The following is an 18,131-nucleotide window of genomic DNA, read 5'->3' on the forward strand; positions in this document are numbered from 1 at the left end:
CTCTGTTTGTGAGTTTGATCTGATCTCCGCTCAGAGGCGTGTAAACTGATGACTGCTGAGTTAAAAGCTTCTTCTCATAATTTCCTCTTTAATTCATCCCTGCTGCAGCCTCGGTGCACTGTGTGTGTGTGTGTGTGTGTGTGTCACCGGGGGTGTGACGCGCAGAAGGGGTGGATCACGTGTCAGTGTGTTTCGGTAAAGAGCTCGTGGAGCCATAAAGAGCTCGCTGTACCTGTCGTGCGCTCAGGTCGATCTGGTTCATGTAGCTCTGGTTTCCAGTCTTCTTTCACGCTTTTCTTCCTCGTCTGTCAGAGTGAACCGGGGGATCCCTCTGATTGGCTGCAGCGGAGAACGAGCTCCTTCAGCCCACCCACCGCTGATTATAGGCACTGTTGTAGTCTCAGTCGGTTTCCTTCCTCGCAGTGAGTCTGTCTGGGACCTGGCCCCGGGGCTGAACGCACACACACAGCGCGCATCATGGCAGCTACCCACAGTGAGTACAGAGGCTACCTGCGGAACACCGTCGACATGGAGGCCGGGCAGCACCGCTTCCACTCGGTGCAGAGCTCGGAGCCCACGTACCGACCCCTCCTGTTCGGGACCCTCGCTGTTATGGGATTGCTTCAGGTGGCTTCCAGCGTGGCGATCTTATTACACCTGACAGGTTACCTGCAAGAGGTAGGCTCGATGAGACACAGTGTGGTCTGGTTTTTGATCTCCGGTGCGCAATGACACACTCTGCACAGTCATTCCTGCGCCTTTGTGGGATTACTCAAGCTCTGGTTGTCTGTGTGTAAATATTTATCTCCAAACGCTGTCAATAGGTCTCTGTGCGGCTCAGAGCGAGTTCAGATAGTCCAGCGGTGTTTGCGCAATTTTATAATGCCATAAACTGCCAGACAAGTTTTGCTGCTCTGTATAAAGTTGGCGGTGAGCTCTCAGAAGTTTAGTAGGTGGATTCTACTGAAGTGAAAAAGCCTGAACATGGAGCCAGTTCTGCAGATTTGTGCGCCAAGATTTCCTGCACTCTTGGCACTCTTTGAAGGCGCTGCGCTTTGGCGGCAGGCACTTAAACACGTCTTCCCCTCGCTGTAAAACGCACTATCTGACTGATAGCAATCTCGCAAAGCCCAAAGAGACTGGTTATTTCAGCAGAGATTTTTCCAGGAGCTGCAGCTCGATTCAGATCATCCGTTTTGCAGTGATAACATCTGTTAATCCCGCTGCAAATCCTACATGTGTCAGTCGTGCAAGATGTCTTATTTGCAAAATGCAGATGCCTTCACTCCCGGGCCCCAGGCTGCTGTTATTCTTGTGCGTGTTTACATGCCATCCGGGGGTAAATCTGTAATTCATACGTGTCAGAAGCTGCACACTTTGGAGCAGAAGCAGGTCTGCTTCTGAGCAGTCTGGAGGCAGAGTTTGTGGATGTTCTGACTTGTTGCAAAAGTCACAGACATTATCAAAATGTCCCTACATGGTCCATTTATTTTCTGGTCAGGTTTGTTCTCTTGAAAGCTGAGTGCATGTGATCTTGTAGAATAACATTTACATTCTGCCTCAGCTGTTTTTGTTACTTGATGGCGGTTCTTGAGTTGAATAATTGTCATGTTTCGACAAGCCAAGAGAGCAGACCGCATCCCGGCTCTGTCAGGATGCTCCGAGGTCACCTGGGGAGCATCCGTCTCTCTCTCTCTCTTTCTGTCTCTCTCTCTGTCTCTGTGTTTGTATGTATAAATTTCTTTGGCTTGTCTTTGGCATAAACACATTGCAGTGTGGTAGCAGCTAGTTATGTTATGGATGTGAGCCAGAGGGGGAAAAGAAATAAAGGGGAGGTAGGAAAATAAGGGAAAAACCCCCGAGAGAAGAAGGACACAATATTTAGTTTCATGTCTGTAATCACATTTGTGCTCTAAATCTTGGGATTGGTCTGCTTGTGAAACGAAATGGACGTGGGAACAGATCTCTGGGAGTAATCGAAGTGTTCCCCAGCAGCATCAGATGCCCTTCAGTCAGTCAAAGTTAGAGCGGGATTAAAAACGCAGCCTGTTCTCATGATGACAGCTGCATATGGTAGCACTTTGAGCATGAGTCAGGAGGAGTGTGGACTGGAGTTTGGCAGCAGACCATCATCTGCCCTCAACACCTGTAAGAGCTTCCTGGAGATGAGGAGGAGAGCTGGAATCTGCACAGTGCCGTGCCTGCATGGAATGTGCTGATTGGGGGGAGATTTAAAACTCTTTCTCTGATTCGTTCATGAGGAGGAAAAGCGTGTTTTTATTGGTGTTTTTCTTTGTGCATCTCGCTGCGTGCCTTCTGACTTTGTTATAAAGAGTCTTCAGAGTATTCTCATTTAAGTCTCTGTAAACTTTCCTCACATTGTGCTTGATTGGGCGTGGTTATACTCTGATATCTTTTAAATAATTCTGCATCTAATCACGGGGAAAGCCCCGCCTCCACGCTCTTAAAGATACTGATGGTTATAAAGTAATATTTTCACTCAGGTGTTTGGATGCTTCATGAGGCCCTCAACTTTGAGATCATTTATACATTTTTATTATTTTAAGCAAAGTTTGCAGAGACTTCAAGCAGCACCGCAAATAAGCACTAATGCTACATCCTTGATCACTGTGACTCTCGCCTGCTGCAGAGGAATGCAGACTGACGTGGAAATAACTGAGCCTCCCACTCCCACACACAAACAGCCAGTCTGAATCTCTGCTTGTCTTCCTGTAAGATTGAAATCCTCCCTCCCACACCTGTCAGAGAAACATTCGCACGCACTGATAGATCTCCTGAGAAAGGCAATAACTGGTGATTGCTTAACTCTGACCTTTCTGACCTCTGCTCCTGTGTTTCTGTCTGCAGGTGGATTTGACCACAGCGCCGCATCGACCCATAGAGGTGAGTTTGACCCCTGGTTAACCTCAGCAGCACAACACGCCCTCTGACTGGAGCACAGTCCACTCAGAGAGAACGCATTTAACTGATTTGCTTCCTGCTAAGACTCCACACACAGTAGTGCTGTAAGAACAGAATGACAGAATGTATCAGTCCTCAGACCTGTTTGTGGTTTAATCGTTCACATGCTCAGATGTTATCTTAAGGATACAGACAGATGTTTATTCTTAGCTCACACTCACCAAACGCAGAGCTCTGAGGTTGGACTCTGATAAATGCACATCAGACATACTTTCCTGCTGCGTATTGGAGTCTGGTACGATCTGTATCATAACACTGGGATTACAATTCAATATATAGTGATATATTGTAAACAAGGTGATGTATCGTCCCCGTTATGAGCTTCTTCCACTCTCTCTCCAGTTTACATTTTTTTCAGAGACTGTGTATACAGAGTTGACGTAGCCACCGCGTCGTCACCTGTTGGTTCACAGATTACTGCTCTGAAGCTTTGAGTTTGGCCGTCGCCATCTTGCTTTTTATAAGCCAGAAGCGTCCAGATTTGATCTTGAGGGTGCACATTGTTACGCCTCGGGTTTAAGTAGGAGCAACCTGTCACTCACAGGTAGCCCCGCCCTTAGCCCTCCCCTCTTCCTGGTCTGTGTGACTCTAAATGGGAGCATCAGTGACTAAATGAACATCATGCTGTGTTGAAGAAGAGACCATAAACTCATTAGGAACATGTTTACTGAGGGAATACATCAGGAGAGGAGGAGGAGCATGTTCTCATAGACTTCTATACAGCCAGACTTCTAAAGTCGCCCCCTGCTGGCCGAAGGAAACAATGCAGGTTCTTCTGTGTTGGCTTCAACTTTCACCTGGAGGCTACGAGTCGATTGTTTTGTTGTAGAGGAAGAGTTATATGGCAGATGACAGATTACTACACTGCCACCTAGTGGTGGGGGGTAAAACTGAATCACTGCCACAAATCTTTGCATGCACGCTGTTGGTAAAAACTTCTCAACATAAAGATGCAATACAATCGCAACACGTATCGTGAGATTGTTACGATGCACAGCTCTGACACACACACACACCTTTGGTCTTATCATTGAACATCAGGACTGACGGACATCTTTGCTTTAAGTCAGAAGACTGTGATTGATATGCTTCATTTCCCCTTAAGTGATCTGTCACTTGAGGGGAAATTGAGTTGAAACAAAGTTAGCATAAAAACATGTCTCCTAGGTCGATGCCTTTAGAGCTGCTCTGAAGTGTACCAGGTATTTACCTTCAGGTATTTACCTGCTGTCACTGTCAAAAGAGGAATTACAGTGCGTGCAATAATGTGGTTATGTTTTTAAAAGAGAACAGTTAAAGCTGCACAAAATAAATAAGATTATAATCTGCAACTGTGCACTGACATTAGTCATGATTTCCCCGTGGGTGTGTTTCTGAACATACCACAGCTTCTGTAAAGCAAAACACTGAGCCCCAGGTGGTCAGACCACAGCGGGAAAACACCTCTCTGCCTTTCATATGGAGGCAAATAGATTATGATTTAGGACTTTTCCACTAGTTTGATTAGTGCATAGAATAGTTTACTGCATCTTCTACTTGTGAGTCACGCTCTGGCGTCAGTGGTTGCACAGAGTTCCTCTGATGAGCAGCAGTAGCATGAGGGAGTTGTAAAGTAGGAATTCTTAATTGCTGAAGTCATATTTTTCTCTAATCCCTGTTTGGAAGTCGCTGCCCTGTTTTTGGCACAGGTTTTACAGAGCAGACGCAAAAAGCATCCAGGAAGTAAAAGCAACACAGAGTAAAAGCACTGCTCTGCTTCGCTGGTGTTCAGTTTCCCATTGTGCTTAAATTTCCTTTGAAATGATGTATTTGTGTTTGCCCTGGGAATCCCTGGTGGAGCTCTCACACAAACCACCCGGCCTGATCTCGTACTGAGGAGCTCATTGTGCCGTTAGCCCTCGGCTGTTTCCCATGGAGCGCTGGGAGACGTGCTGGGAGCTTTATGAGGTGTCTGGGTGACAGGTCCACTTGGCCCACACTGTGTTGTGTTAGGGTCAGCTCTCAGACCGCCGCTGACAGTTCAGGGGGTTTGCTGGAGAGCAGGCCTCGGTGGGCCGCTGTCAGCTTTGATGTGAGGCAGGATGTACAGGCTGGGCCTCCGCCGGGCCGGGGCTGTGGTCAGTGCGATCTCGGGAGTGGTGAGAACAGGACCGTGATTCAGACCCGGCTCATGACCCGAGTGTTTACAGTCTGTGGAGATCTGTGTGAGAGGGAGATCTGATTGATGGAACACAAAGAGACAAACTGCTTTGGTGGCCGAGCTTTGAGTGAGAGGACTTTTGTTCTACTGCAGCATCTCAGAAACCACTCATCAGTATAATGGAGACGTTGACTGATGAATGTGGTCTGTAGTTATAGGGCTGAGTTGAAGCCTGCATGCATTGTTGCATTTAAGGTCCAAGCATGTGAATGAAGTCAGCCGCAGCGTCTTCATGTATTTCCAGGCAGACGTTTGTCCTTCATCGTGCAGCAGCTCTGTCTGGTGCAGCGTGTTTTGTCACCATGCTGCACTTTAATTCTAGATCACAGTGTAGATTCTGGAAGCTGCCAAGCTGCTGCTACTTTGTCTAAATAATCTCCTCTCTCTGGTTAAAGAGGTATGACGCAGCCACACCACAAATCAAGATAGATGCCTCATTGCAGGGCCAAATGGGAGCGCGTTCACAATTACTCTGCAGCCTTGGCAGGACGATGTTTACCCCCGTCTCATTCCAAGACGCAGCGCTAAAAACATGTTTGTGCAGCAAATTGTTTTTGGAGGGCAGACAGTGCTAATCTTAGTGCGCGAGTCGAGCTAATTTGTCTGGTCTTGGTTTGTGAATAAATACTTGACAGTAATATTAGCACAGCGCAGGTGCAGGATTGCAAAACATTGCAAATGGTGTTGTGTAGTTTATTTGTGTTAGTGTTCAGAGGCGCCATGTGTGGTTCTTCTGTTGAAAACTGCTTCTCATTCCAACACTTTCCCTTTTCCTTTTTGGCTGCTCAGAGTGGAGGTGAGATGTGTTTCCAGGACACCTGAGATGATTGGATCAGAGGAAATGACTCTGTGACCATAAAACAAGTTTAAACTTCTTTAGGATGTAATCATAATAAAACAGTTGAGTGTACATTTTTTTGCACTGACATTTACCACACTATTATATTACACGCAAAGATGTATACATGCACACTTAAATAAAGGCTCATGGCTCATTTCATTAACAGCTTACCTTAAACCTCGAGCTGCAAATGCAGACTGTTTCATCGATTCATGTCTCAAATGTTTGAGTCCAAACAGACCTCTTCAAACGGTCTCAAAGGAAAGCAACAACACTGACCGTTAAGAAGCTGGAAGCAGCAAGTGTTTGACATGTTTGCTTAAAAAGTGACTGAAATGATTCTTCAATTATTAAAATATTTGGCAGCTCAAAGTTAAACACTGCATACCCAATGAACTAACAAAATAGTGAAACTTTTAAGATGATTAATTTCCACCTCCGAGGCCTCGTGTGTGTGAGTGTAAGATTGTAGCTATAAGCAGAAAACAAAACACGCCTGATGTTTTAATCTTGTGCCAGATGTGTAAGCGGGTTGGCAGCTCCGGCACAGTAACTGTTTACTTGCTTGGAGACCATGTTTTCTTTGAGTGTATATGCTCAGTCTTGCCTGAGGACGACAGACTGCGGATGACGGCGCCTTGAATAGAATCCGCTTTTTTGGGGGTTGAATACAGTCCAGATGCTTTTTGTGCCAAATCCGTGAGGAGAGCAATCTATCTGAAAGGTTACACTCAGCAGGAGGCCTCGCTGCCGCAGCCTCCGGCCCCAGCAACAACCAGGGCTGTGAGAAGAAGTTAGCTGTCCATGTACGCTCATCTTAGATACGCACTCACACCATCCCGGACGGTTGTTCAAAGAGACCGCAGAGCAGAGTGTGCCTGTCTGTCAGGATCAGTCGTTTGTGTGTGCGCGTAAATCACTCTAACCTCCTGTGTGGGTCTAAGTTTCAAATTGGGCACACTTTCTGGGGGATAACACACACACACACACACACACACACACACACACACACGTAGTAGTTCATCACTCAGTTGTTGTGAATGTGTTCCCTGCAGAGTGAGCCGGTGCTGGACGCTCTGAGAGACCCGAAGAAACCCAAACGGTGCAAACCTTCGAGGGAGAGCCTGCCGTCAGCTCACCTGCCAATCAAACCGCACCAGGAGTACTCGAAGAGTAAGTCCAGTTGTAACACCATCCTGTCAATTTATTATAAAGAAGCCTATTACTAACCAAATTACAAAGTTACTTCCTGTTTTTGTGATGGATTCTCTTGATTGGCCAGCACAGCGGTGTTCCCTCGCCTATACAAGTTACTTTTAATGTTTAACCTGATTTGATTTGACCCATGACCTTATGAAGAGTTTACACTGAAGTCTCTCTGGTTGGTTTACGATGAATAGAATAACCGAGACTTGTGTTGTTTTCTGCTGCTCTTGTTTCCAAGAAGAGAGTGAGAAGAAAGCCATTACAATCGACTGGGAAGAACTGCATGTGTACCGCCAAAAGATGGGCTACCAGAGGGGGAAACTGCTGGTGGAGGAGTCTGGTTTCTACTACGTCTACGCCAAGACCTGCTTCCGCTACTACACGTTAACACCGGAGGACAGCAGCAGTCAGGCCGGCACCCCAGCGGTGGATGTTAGCAACACGCAGCTCATCCAGTACGTCTACCACGAGAGCATCAAACAGAACAGCAAGGCTGTGCTGCTGATGAAGGCAGGCAGCACCATGCGCTGGAACAGCATGAGCTATAACATGTACTGCGCCCAACAGGGCCGGGGAGTCCGGCTGGAGGAGGGGGACGCCCTGTTTGTCAATGTGTCCAACGCTTGGATGTTGGACCCGGAGGGGGAAGGGACGTATTTTGGGGCCATAAAGTTGGGCAACTGAAAGTTAAAAACACGAGGAGCGGACATGCTACTGAACTTTTGATATGCCAAAGAACCACTGATTTTATAATGATGATCAAAAAAGTGTTTTTTTTATTGTACATGTGTTTTGTTCTTCACCAAACAGCCTTGGAGTCCTTCTGAAGAGAAACATGGCAGAGGTAGTCACCTTAAAAACTTGTCTTGGCACTTACACCCCAAAGTGAGACACACAGCTCTCAGCTAAATAGCACTGGACTATTTTTGACTTTTTATAGCTTTGTGACAGACTTTTTTTTTAATACGTTTTTGCTGTTTGTATTGAGACAGTTCAATACACTTCAGTTCAGATTACAACAGCAAGCGTGGACATGTGTTTATGCACTTATTAAACAATCCATAAAGGGAGCAACTGAGGAGGTTGTGTTGTTGGCAGAAGAGGGCAGTGAGAAAGGATTTATCAAAGTTGAATGTTGGAACAAACGTAGCTGACCGAGCATCTGCTTGTACTTAGCAGATTATCACAGAATAAAAACATGTCCCCGGTCTGAAGTGATGCACAAATGTTTTCCTGAAAGATTTTGCAAGTGTGAACAAGGGAAGCGATGAGGCGTCCTCGCAGTGAGTAACTCAGAGGTATGATTTGAAATAGGAAGTTAGATAGGGATTTATAAAACCCTCTCTAAGGCGTCGTTTAAACTTCATGTCATGAACTTCAACGTGGACTTTGTATTTTAAGCAACGAAACCGGTCTGAAAAGAAGGTCGTGTGCCTTAAAATCTCCAGTCTTCTGTCTGAATGAAACTTTCCGAGTGGCCTGCTTTACTGAAGGCGATTTACACGACAATGTCATTTAAAACTGCAGAGGAAAATGACACGTGTTTGTTATTTTATGACAATCAACAGGCGATGCAGATAGCTGGACTGTCTGACCATAAATGACAAGAATAGACGCTTGTCTTCTTTAACTAGAGGAACCATGTTGACTTTGGTTCATCTTTAACTTAAATGTTTGTTTTTCATTCGGCTCTTCAGCGAGCTAAATGGGAATATGCACTAAATATTTATTTATTAGCCATAGAAGAGTGAGGTCATTGTTAAAGTGACCTTTTGGCTGTAGAAATCATTTATATTTTGTGTCTGTATGACATTCATTACGCAGCACTTAGAGGAAATAGTAGACATGCTTTTTGTTACTCAAACACAGGGGCTTCATTTTAAATTCCATATTTATGTATCTTCATTTTGACAATTCTGTGTGCACTCGCCTAGCCAAAAGCAATATGGATATGTTGTTTCTTCTATAAGATTGTAGCATACCTGTAAGATTCTCATCTGATAGACTTTCTTCCAGTCAGTGTTCTTTTTTTATTTATGTTTCTGTATGTTTTAATAAAAAAAACTACTTTTGTAACAGAGTGTATCGTGTGTGTTGACATTACCCGACTCAGACTGATATCTCACAGGATTCAATCGCAGCCACCTTCTCCTGTAACCTGATGAACAGGCCACCCTGACTGTAGTATTACTGGGCTGTGCAATTTGATAATCTCCACAATCTTTGGAAAATTCAACACCACTATGGCCAAAAGAGTGAAGTCACGCTGCTCCGTTCCCCGGTCAGAGCGGCCCACCAGCTCGTTACAGAGATAGGTTGTATAGAAAAGCCGCCCACTGCTGCTGCAGCGCTGCTAACTCGCAGCAGACACGTGGACCACAGCACACAGCGACCTGCAGAACAAACAAGAAACAGACTGCATGTGATGCGAATAAAGATGAGAAACTCATTTTGCACTTTTCTGTGTTGTGGGGACGGGTCTCCCATGGAGCCCCACGGCATGTGCGAGAGAGTTTTAACGTTGGACACAAAGCCAAACAATTCCTCTATTGTCTGCACTTGGGCGTTCACCAGAGAACGGGCAGAGAGTGGTTCACACGTTTGTGCTGTACGCCGGGACCTCACACAGATTTTCATTCCCATTGTTCAGATGTTAGAGTTTGAAATAAAATCTGAGGTTTTAGGAGAAAAACTTGGCTGAGGTGCATAAGGAGATGATTATTATTTCGAGTTTTGACATGATTTTCATTTTGAACTGTACAGCTCTGACTGAGCTACGGAAGAGAGTTAGGACCAGGCGTAAAAAATAAAACTGCGAGTAGGACTGAAAGAAAAGAAGGAAGCCCATATGTTGAGAATAAAGTCATAAAGGTCGAAGCTGGAACTTTTGATCATGAAGTAAAATGTGGAGAAGAAAGTCTAATGCTTCAGTGGCAGGTTTAATAAAAACAATCTATCTACTTCCTGTCTTTGTGTGTTTTCCGCTTGTGGGATTGTGTGACCCATCCTTATTGTTTTCACCTGTTTCTTGATCGGTTCACCTGTGCCTGATTACCCTCACCTTCCCGGGGTATTAATCTTTGTGTAGCCCTAGATAAAATTCATTTAGACATAAAGATAAAAATAACTTTAAAAAACATGTAAAATCAGTTAAAAAATGTTCACATATTGTTAAAATGTATATAAATGTGTTTAAAAGCTAAAGTACAGTCAAAGTGGATGCAAATGAGCGTAGTTTGTTTTGATGTAGCCTACGTGAGCCCGCGCGTGCAGTCAGCCCTACAGTCTAACCTGATTAGAAGTATAACCTGTCAATCTTTTGTTTTCTTTAATCTGATTGGTAGGTCGTAAAGTTACAGCCAATCCAAGTCCACTGTCACGTAGCGGTGTGGGGCTTAGCCGTAAACTGCTAGTTATCGAGCAGAGACACGCTGAAGCGAAAGCAACAGAGTGACTGACGACCAGTTATCATGTGTTTTGGACTGTTGTGATCTACCAGACGGAATTAGGAGTTTGTGTATGTTTTATTGTGACTAAGTGTTATAATTTTTAAAACCGAGTTGACTTGCTAATCGCTAATAGCCGTTAGCATTACCAAAATAGCTTTGACACTGATAGCTTTGCATTTGAAACAATTGGTTAATACAAGCTAATGCTAGATCGGCATGATATCGCGCATGGACTTGTTTAGTTAATGTATCTGATTCAGGAGACGTGTGACTGAGAGAGAGCGGCTCGGGACGTCCTCTTTGGCCCGCTGAAGGCTGTTTCCCTCCTGCTGATGTGCTATCGACTGTCGCTGCTGTTTCTGCTGCGCTCTGCTGGCCGTCCATTACATCCAGCTTCTCCCTCTTCTTTCCCCCTCATCCATCTCCTGAATATTCCCTGGACTCGTGAGTACTGATTACCTTGCACACGCCTTTTATTTCTGCTTGTGTAAACAAGTGAAGCGGCCATCACAGTTGTAAGGCCGCAACGCACCCAAGCTACGACTCAGGCTATTGCTGTTTATTCATATCTTAAAGGTGACATGCACTTGTGATCTGAAAAATGTAGTAATATCTCTTTCCCACTGAAATTAGCGCGTTGACGCAGTTTTTTCAGACCCACTTATAAATTCTGATTCCTTTCGGTCTCTTTTCTGCTGCGTCACCGTCTGACAAACGTGCCGGAGACAGGGTTAGTAATCAGTGAAGATGTTGCCGTGTTTATGTCTTTATTTTTTCTATTACTCATTCTGTCTATTTATCAAACTCGGTGCAGACAAATTTGGAACGATGTTCGAGCGCTGCTCCGACGGAGACGGGCGGAATTTGTAGCTGAGATGACGAGGAGTCGTAGAAGTTTCCAATGGAGCATAGCATCGTGCCGGAAAGGGACCGGAGATTAGCGGGTTGACCCGGGTTTTGTGTTCCCATCGATGCCGATTGGAGCTGAGGCGATAATTACCCGGGTCTACTGCAGAGTCGATTGTAGCCGATTGTAGCCTTTCCCACTAAGCAAAAAGGCCAGGTGTTAGTGGGGGGTTTTTAATACATTCTTATTGTTATTGGAGGCACCGCCAGTTATTGTTTTTGGAGTAAATGAAGTAAAAAAAGGTTGTAACCTTGTATAATAAGTTAATTATACAGGAAACAGCAACATTGTATTTTAAATTGTACCCAGGGCCCCATTCATAGACCTACTGCACCATAAAAGATTGATTAATATTCTGTAGCTCCGTGAGTCGGGTGCTACGTTTCTCTTGGTTTTCAAACGTTCGACGCTTGCTTCTTGTGTGGACGTGTTCCTCGCGGCACTGCCTGTGTTTCCACCTGGCTTTAGGATATCTTCTTATTCGTTCCCAATGGACCCTGCAACAGTAACCCTTTAATTTGTTGTTTTTTGTGCAAATAAATGACGCTGCTTGAGGGTCCTCTCCCTCTGTGTTACTGCCCAACTGTGATGATGCCTGATCAGCCTGCAAGAGTGTAAAATATAAGAGCTTTAATGTACTTTATATATACTATAAATACTTTTGGAACGACATTTGTTCGCTTTTGGAGAAGTATGTTTCTCAAATAACAAACAGTACTTGCAGGGACTTTTGCAACACTTCATCTGTGGTGGTCATCGTCTTACTGTGTTTCAGACTTAAATAGCTGAAGCCGTGAGCGTAAACAGTGGACTTCCGTAGTGTGCCACCCTTTGAAGTGACTCGATTTCTCAATTCTTGGCACAGAACAGAAACCATTAAAATGTGTTGTGTCAGTAAACATTATGGAAAGCTTGACGTCCATTGGACACCCACCCTGAAACACACACACACACACACACACACACACACACACACACACACACACACACACTCTGAATCAACACGTAGACCCACATCCATTTACACACACAGACAAATAGGTTTCATTTGCTTGCTGGGCTCAGTCGTTCATAAAATAGACTATTTGGCACAAGTGTACCAGCTTATTTTATGACTCACAGTAAAAACACAAATGGGCTACAGCAATGAAAATCAATGAGCCAGTCTATGCCAACATAGGTATGGAGTTCAAATTATACTACATAGCATAAAATGGACTCTGGGATTGTATTGCAAAGAAGGTCTCAAAGCAGTTTGTGAAACAGTCACAAAATTACAATCTATGGATTTGTGTGCTTGGACTTGAAAACCTGTTTTCCTGTCAGTCTGCAGAGTGATGTATTTGAATTGGAAGTATGTGATGTGTATGCAACACGAAAGCCTTTGAGGCTTTAACACCAACAGAGTCCACTAGGATGACAGTCAGGGGTGATGGACGGATCAAACAAACGTAGGACTTTCATCAAGGAGACTGATGTTCGGTTAAATTGAACAGAATCAAACTGACGTAGGTCCTGTTTAGCACAGCACACAAGCAACATCGTTCTGGGTGACAGAGGTAGAGGTTACTGGCAGCGAGCCTGGAAGATTGCCTGAGCATGTAATTCGTGACACCAGCAATTAACAGTGCAGACCCACTGCACATGAACTGACTGGCAGAAATATTTGCACTCATCCACGGTCAATAGTAGGAAGCTGAGTTGATGCATATAAGGCATGCTGGGATACCTAGCATCCCAGACCACACTGGTGGTGAAACAACAGGGCGAGGGATGGAAATATTTAAACGTTACTTTGATCAAGACAGTCGATCCAGCTGCAGGCTGCATGCCTTTCTGAACAGCTCAGCAAGACCAAAGCCGATTAACAAACAACTGTTGTGTAGAATTTGTCGTGAATAGAACATCCCTGTGGGGAGCTGAATGGGCCCGCACCATGCCACCAAAAGTTTTAATTTAGATGCATTAGATATACCTCCTATTGAAGCAGCTTAACGTTCTTGCTAAATGACAGGTAGACTCGTGTCCATGTACGCAAATCTTACTATTGGACCGTTTGTGACCCGCTGTGAGACTGGGTTGTGTATTTTAAGTGCATGTCTTCATATTCCATGACGACCTGTTGCAGAAGAGCCCGAGTGGAACATTCGTCGTCTTTGGGTTTTATGTCTTCGTCGGTTTCTATGATGCAGCATCTCCATCAGACATGATTTCAGAGTTCTCTAAATATCCAGTAAAGAGGTGGAGCTGTTGAATCAGGAAAACAAAGTCATGTGTTGGAAAATATATCAGGGTTTTTTCCCCAAATAACCAGCACCAGAGGCATCAATATAGGAGTGAATGCCATTAGCTAACTATGGGTGCTTAGCTTTACGAGGCTTTGTGGTTTGGAGGAAATGGAGCTCTGAGAAGTCGTTTTACTGAGCAGCTGGAGGGCTTTGTTACGTGCAGGTTGCTGAGTGTTTCGCACGCTTCCACACATTTAAATATCCACACACTGGCACTATCAGTGTATGAATTTGTGCCCACGCTCATCAACAAAAACACATATATGGAAAAAGGCAACCTAGCGAACGCACACTCCTCTGCTGAGTCAGCATATCCAGATATTTCCATGAGCTGGGCCCTCTCCCTTTGTCTGCGCCTCAGTATAGCTCACATGGCTTTTGATGTCTGATTTTTTTTTACCACTTGGCTAACGCTAACATTAGTGCTATTAAAACAATAACAGAGTGAGATTTACAGGCTATGCTGCAGACGCATGGGCGTGAGATAGCAGGAAGGTTATTACTGTAACCAGGCCCTGTCATCTCCTGTATGAGCTGTTGGCAGAGAGCGTGTGCCAGATCGTCTACTGTTGTGTGTAAATGTCAAGGTCGTTAGCCACATGGGTATTCAATTAAAGGACTCGCCCAGAATCTTATTAATAAATCACCATAACTAATTCAACATCAGTTACAACATCATCAGTTGGCTTATGCATTCGGGCACCACAACAGGTTTAAATCCTTCTCTGTGTCCAGATGTCCTCTGGACCGACAGATTCAGCCTCTGGGAACTACAGCCAACTTTTCTGGGCTTCTGATGTAGCCATCAGATACCCTGATAGGTGATAAAGGATATCCAGGGCAAGGCTTCCCTTTCCACCTGTTGGTCTTTGTTGACAGTCCGTCTAGGAAATGGAGACATGAGAATAGAGTAGGAGTGAGGGGCTGACCTTTATGACCTGATTGTGATCTGCACTCATGCAGAGATCTGTTTATACAAACTATGAAAAAACCTAAACTGTCATTGGAGGACAGCCAATGGCATTCAGGATTGCATTTCGGCCAATGCATTCTGCTTTTTTTAAGCTGCATTGGACTGTTTCCTCGAACAACCAAAGCTTACTCAAGCGTCAGAAGCCCACACTCTGACTACAAATGGAAACCATGAGGCTTCCAACACCAACAATCTTGACTTGTTGAGTAAACTAATTTAATCAGTAACTTGGGTTTGGTGGATTGATGATGGCGTGGTCCATCGGCGATGGCTGACCACCAACTTCTCTACCATAGTAACACTTTGATTTAGCTTGTCTGATTCCAAAACATCTGAGCCGTCTTCAGTGACATTCATTACTGGAGCTGAGAGCGTCGGAGCAGCCAGTAGACCAGAGTTGTGCTGCCCTTCATCACGCTTTCTGGTGTCTGCTGACCTACACGTCTGTGACAGTCTTTGTGAGATTTGAGGTCATATTTAGAATCGGTTTGCAGTGTTGGAAAGACCTCAGGATACACAGACTTCCTGGGAATGTGACCTCTAAGTCCATGAGTCTGCAAGACCAGTGAAGTCCAGACATTTGGAATCAACCCGTCTCTCCCATGTAGCAAAGTCATATAAAGATCTTAACAAAGAGTCTTTGGATGTCCTACTGACCTCTTTGACAAGATTGAAAACTGCAGAGCAGATACTAAATGAAACTTGGTGTTTATCATATCAATCTTAATAAAAGTCATTTGACAAACTTCGATTCGATGTAAATCTAAGACGTAACATGTTCAGTGAAGAAGCACATGTTTTCTACACACCAAACAGTCAGAATGTCTGCTTATGATTGAGCACAGACTATTTTAAAGCTGCTGCAACAATACCCTGTAGTGTGCTTAGGTTTTTGTTGGGATTATGTGGATTGGAACGGGCCTGTTACCACCACTGAGGTGCCCCTGAGCAAAGAACTAAACCTCCAAATGCTCCTGTGGAGCTGCTCAGTGGCCAACAGATCAGGCTGTGGTTGTACTGGGCAGCTTCCAGGTGTGTGTGTGTGTGTGTGTGTAACTGTGCTAGTAGTATGTGTGTTTGTGGCATTTTGAAAGGGTCAGTGCATATAATGGGTGTTCCATTTACAGTTAACATTAATCAATCCTGAACATAGAAAAAGGCTTATCGTTATATTGTTTGTCATAAACAAAGTCATCATGTTGTTAAGAAATACCCAGTAGTCAGTTGCTCTACTGTTGGCACACTTGACAAGCCAGTAAGCCAACTGAGTCTCCGAGCACTGAGCCAACAGCTGGCCTTCAGTTAGTGCTGAAACCAGAAACATGTCTCAATCAGAGCTCTGATTTCAGGAAGACATTTTAACAATATAATACTCTTATTAGTGACTGCTGCACTCTAAATAAAGTTCACCAGAGTGCAGACTGTAAACGAGCCGCTGCTGAATTAAATTATAACTCAGCACAGTATAATTCAAAGTTGCTGACAGTCTGCTGTCTGAAGACAAATATACAGCCCGTACAGGGACTGAACACCACAAAAGATGAGCTTAAAGGTGCAAGAAATCCAGAGACCGTCGTTGAATCTTGTGAGTTATGTACTACAAATGGTTCTTTCTTATTACGTTGACTTGTAAGATTCAATGTTTAGTCAAAAACATAATTTAATCAAGCATTGCATAAGGCAATATAATCTGTGTCATTTCTTCTTTTCTGAAAAACATATTCCGTCTTCCACTCAAACTACTCATTCCCTTTTTTCTAACTTCCATTACAGGATCATAAAAGCTTTATCTAATGCTATATTTTCCTCATAATTCTTTTGATATATGCCTTCAATTTTGTTCAACTAAAGACCTTCTGTCTTGAGAGATCTGATTAATGGTTAGCCAACAGATTTAATCATGAGACTTCAAATTACACCCAGAGGAAAAAGGGAATGTTAATACATTTGAAAACAGGAAAGACTGCGGTTAAACTTGCGCTAATAGACACTGACGATACAGACGTTTGCAGACACACAGAGATGGATGCATCCGTGCAACCACTCTTCACCATGTGCACAATAACTCATGCACACACGCACATCGAGAGGGAATCCCCGTCAGAGTCATTCAGTGGCAATCCTTGGTGTAATCCATGGATAAAACGTCTCTAATGGATCAAGTAGCTTTCATTTAGATGTGGTGACACCTGGACAGAGTCAGTAACACTGACTAACACTCATGGGAACACCTGCAACTCAGAGCCCTCAATCAAATCGACCGAACTCCCTCAGTGGTAAAACCAGACTGCTCAATGTGACACAGGTATTCATAGGATGTTCTTCAGGGGTGTTATGTACCTCGTCAACATTTTGCTGTGTTCTTCTGTCAGTCAGTCAGTCAGTCAGTACAGCAGTGACGGCAGCAGGATGACTCAGACAAAGGGGTTGTGCCAGGACAATGTCAACATGTGAGACCTAAATCAGCAGAGGCTCCCAGACTTCCCAAACCACCAGCAACAACAAGCAACACACCCAGAACTGAGACTAGCAGGAATGTCATTCATATGGTCCTGATTTCATCCCTCGCTCCATTCCTCTGGGAGTTTTTCCATCTCATGTCGAGGAGATGGATTGGCTGCTTGGATGTTTGGCTGGCTGACTTGTTGACCCAAAGATTTGTTGAACGGCTGATTCTTGTTTGTGGGCTGGTTGGCTTGTCTTAAGGTTGGTCTAGAATGACCCTCTAACAAGTCAACGTTGAGGTGATTGGCTGCTTTGTTGTTTGCCGGAGTTCTACAGAGTATTTAGACGCTCTTTGTAGCTACATTAGATCCAGCATTGCCCATGATGTGGGCCATGCTGCGACGCTAAACAGTGGCTCTGGAGAAGGCCTTTAGCTTTGTGCGGGTTACTCCTACACTCCAACACACTTAGAAGAGGAGGTGGGGGTCCCTTCTTGGTGCAGTGTTGTGCAATTTCACATTTAAAAAGCACTAGCTCAGAGTTCAGTCCAAAAAAAAGGTATTCACGTTTATTTGTTTTGATTTTAGCTGAATAGAGCGACTCTTTTCCAGTAGTGGTAATATTTTCTTGTCCTCATCCTTCCCAACACTGGTCGAATGCTTTAACTTGATGTGTCGTTTCAAATTCATTGACGTTTGGAATTTTTTTTCAGGCGGACAGTTTGCATAAGAATGTGTGATATTTTTCCTGTTGGAATCTTGGATTTGTTCTTAAAACTCCTTCAAATGTTCATAAGAACCGGCTTCAGCAGTAATGCTAGCCGCATTAGCCATGCCATGT

General features: G+C 44.4%; 1 protein-coding gene across 2 annotated transcripts; it reads left to right on the forward strand.

The window, feature by feature from the left end:
• Positions 1–248: 248 nt before the first annotated feature.
• Positions 249–9,298, forward strand: tnfsf11 (TNF superfamily member 11). 2 transcript variants are annotated; one of them, XM_069663338.1, is made up of 4 exons: positions 249–678; positions 2,869–2,904; positions 7,079–7,196; positions 7,468–9,298. In XM_069663338.1, the coding sequence occupies exons 1-4, from the start codon at positions 478–480 to the stop codon at positions 7,911–7,913; spliced, it is 801 nt and encodes a 266-aa protein (XP_069519439.1). In that variant the 5' UTR covers positions 249–477; the 3' UTR covers positions 7,914–9,298. The 2 variants fall into 2 exon arrangements, with proteins under 2 accessions (XP_069519439.1, XP_069519440.1); XM_069663339.1 differs by having other exon boundaries at positions 7,471–9,298.
• Positions 9,299–18,131: the final 8,833 nt, after the last annotated feature.

This window comes from Semicossyphus pulcher, unplaced genomic scaffold, assembly GCF_022749685.1.
Source record: "Semicossyphus pulcher isolate SPU_LCO1_2020_fin unplaced genomic scaffold, fSemPul1.0.p SCAF_15, whole genome shotgun sequence".
In the NCBI taxonomy this organism is placed as follows: domain Eukaryota; kingdom Metazoa; phylum Chordata; class Actinopteri; order Labriformes; family Labridae; genus Semicossyphus; species Semicossyphus pulcher.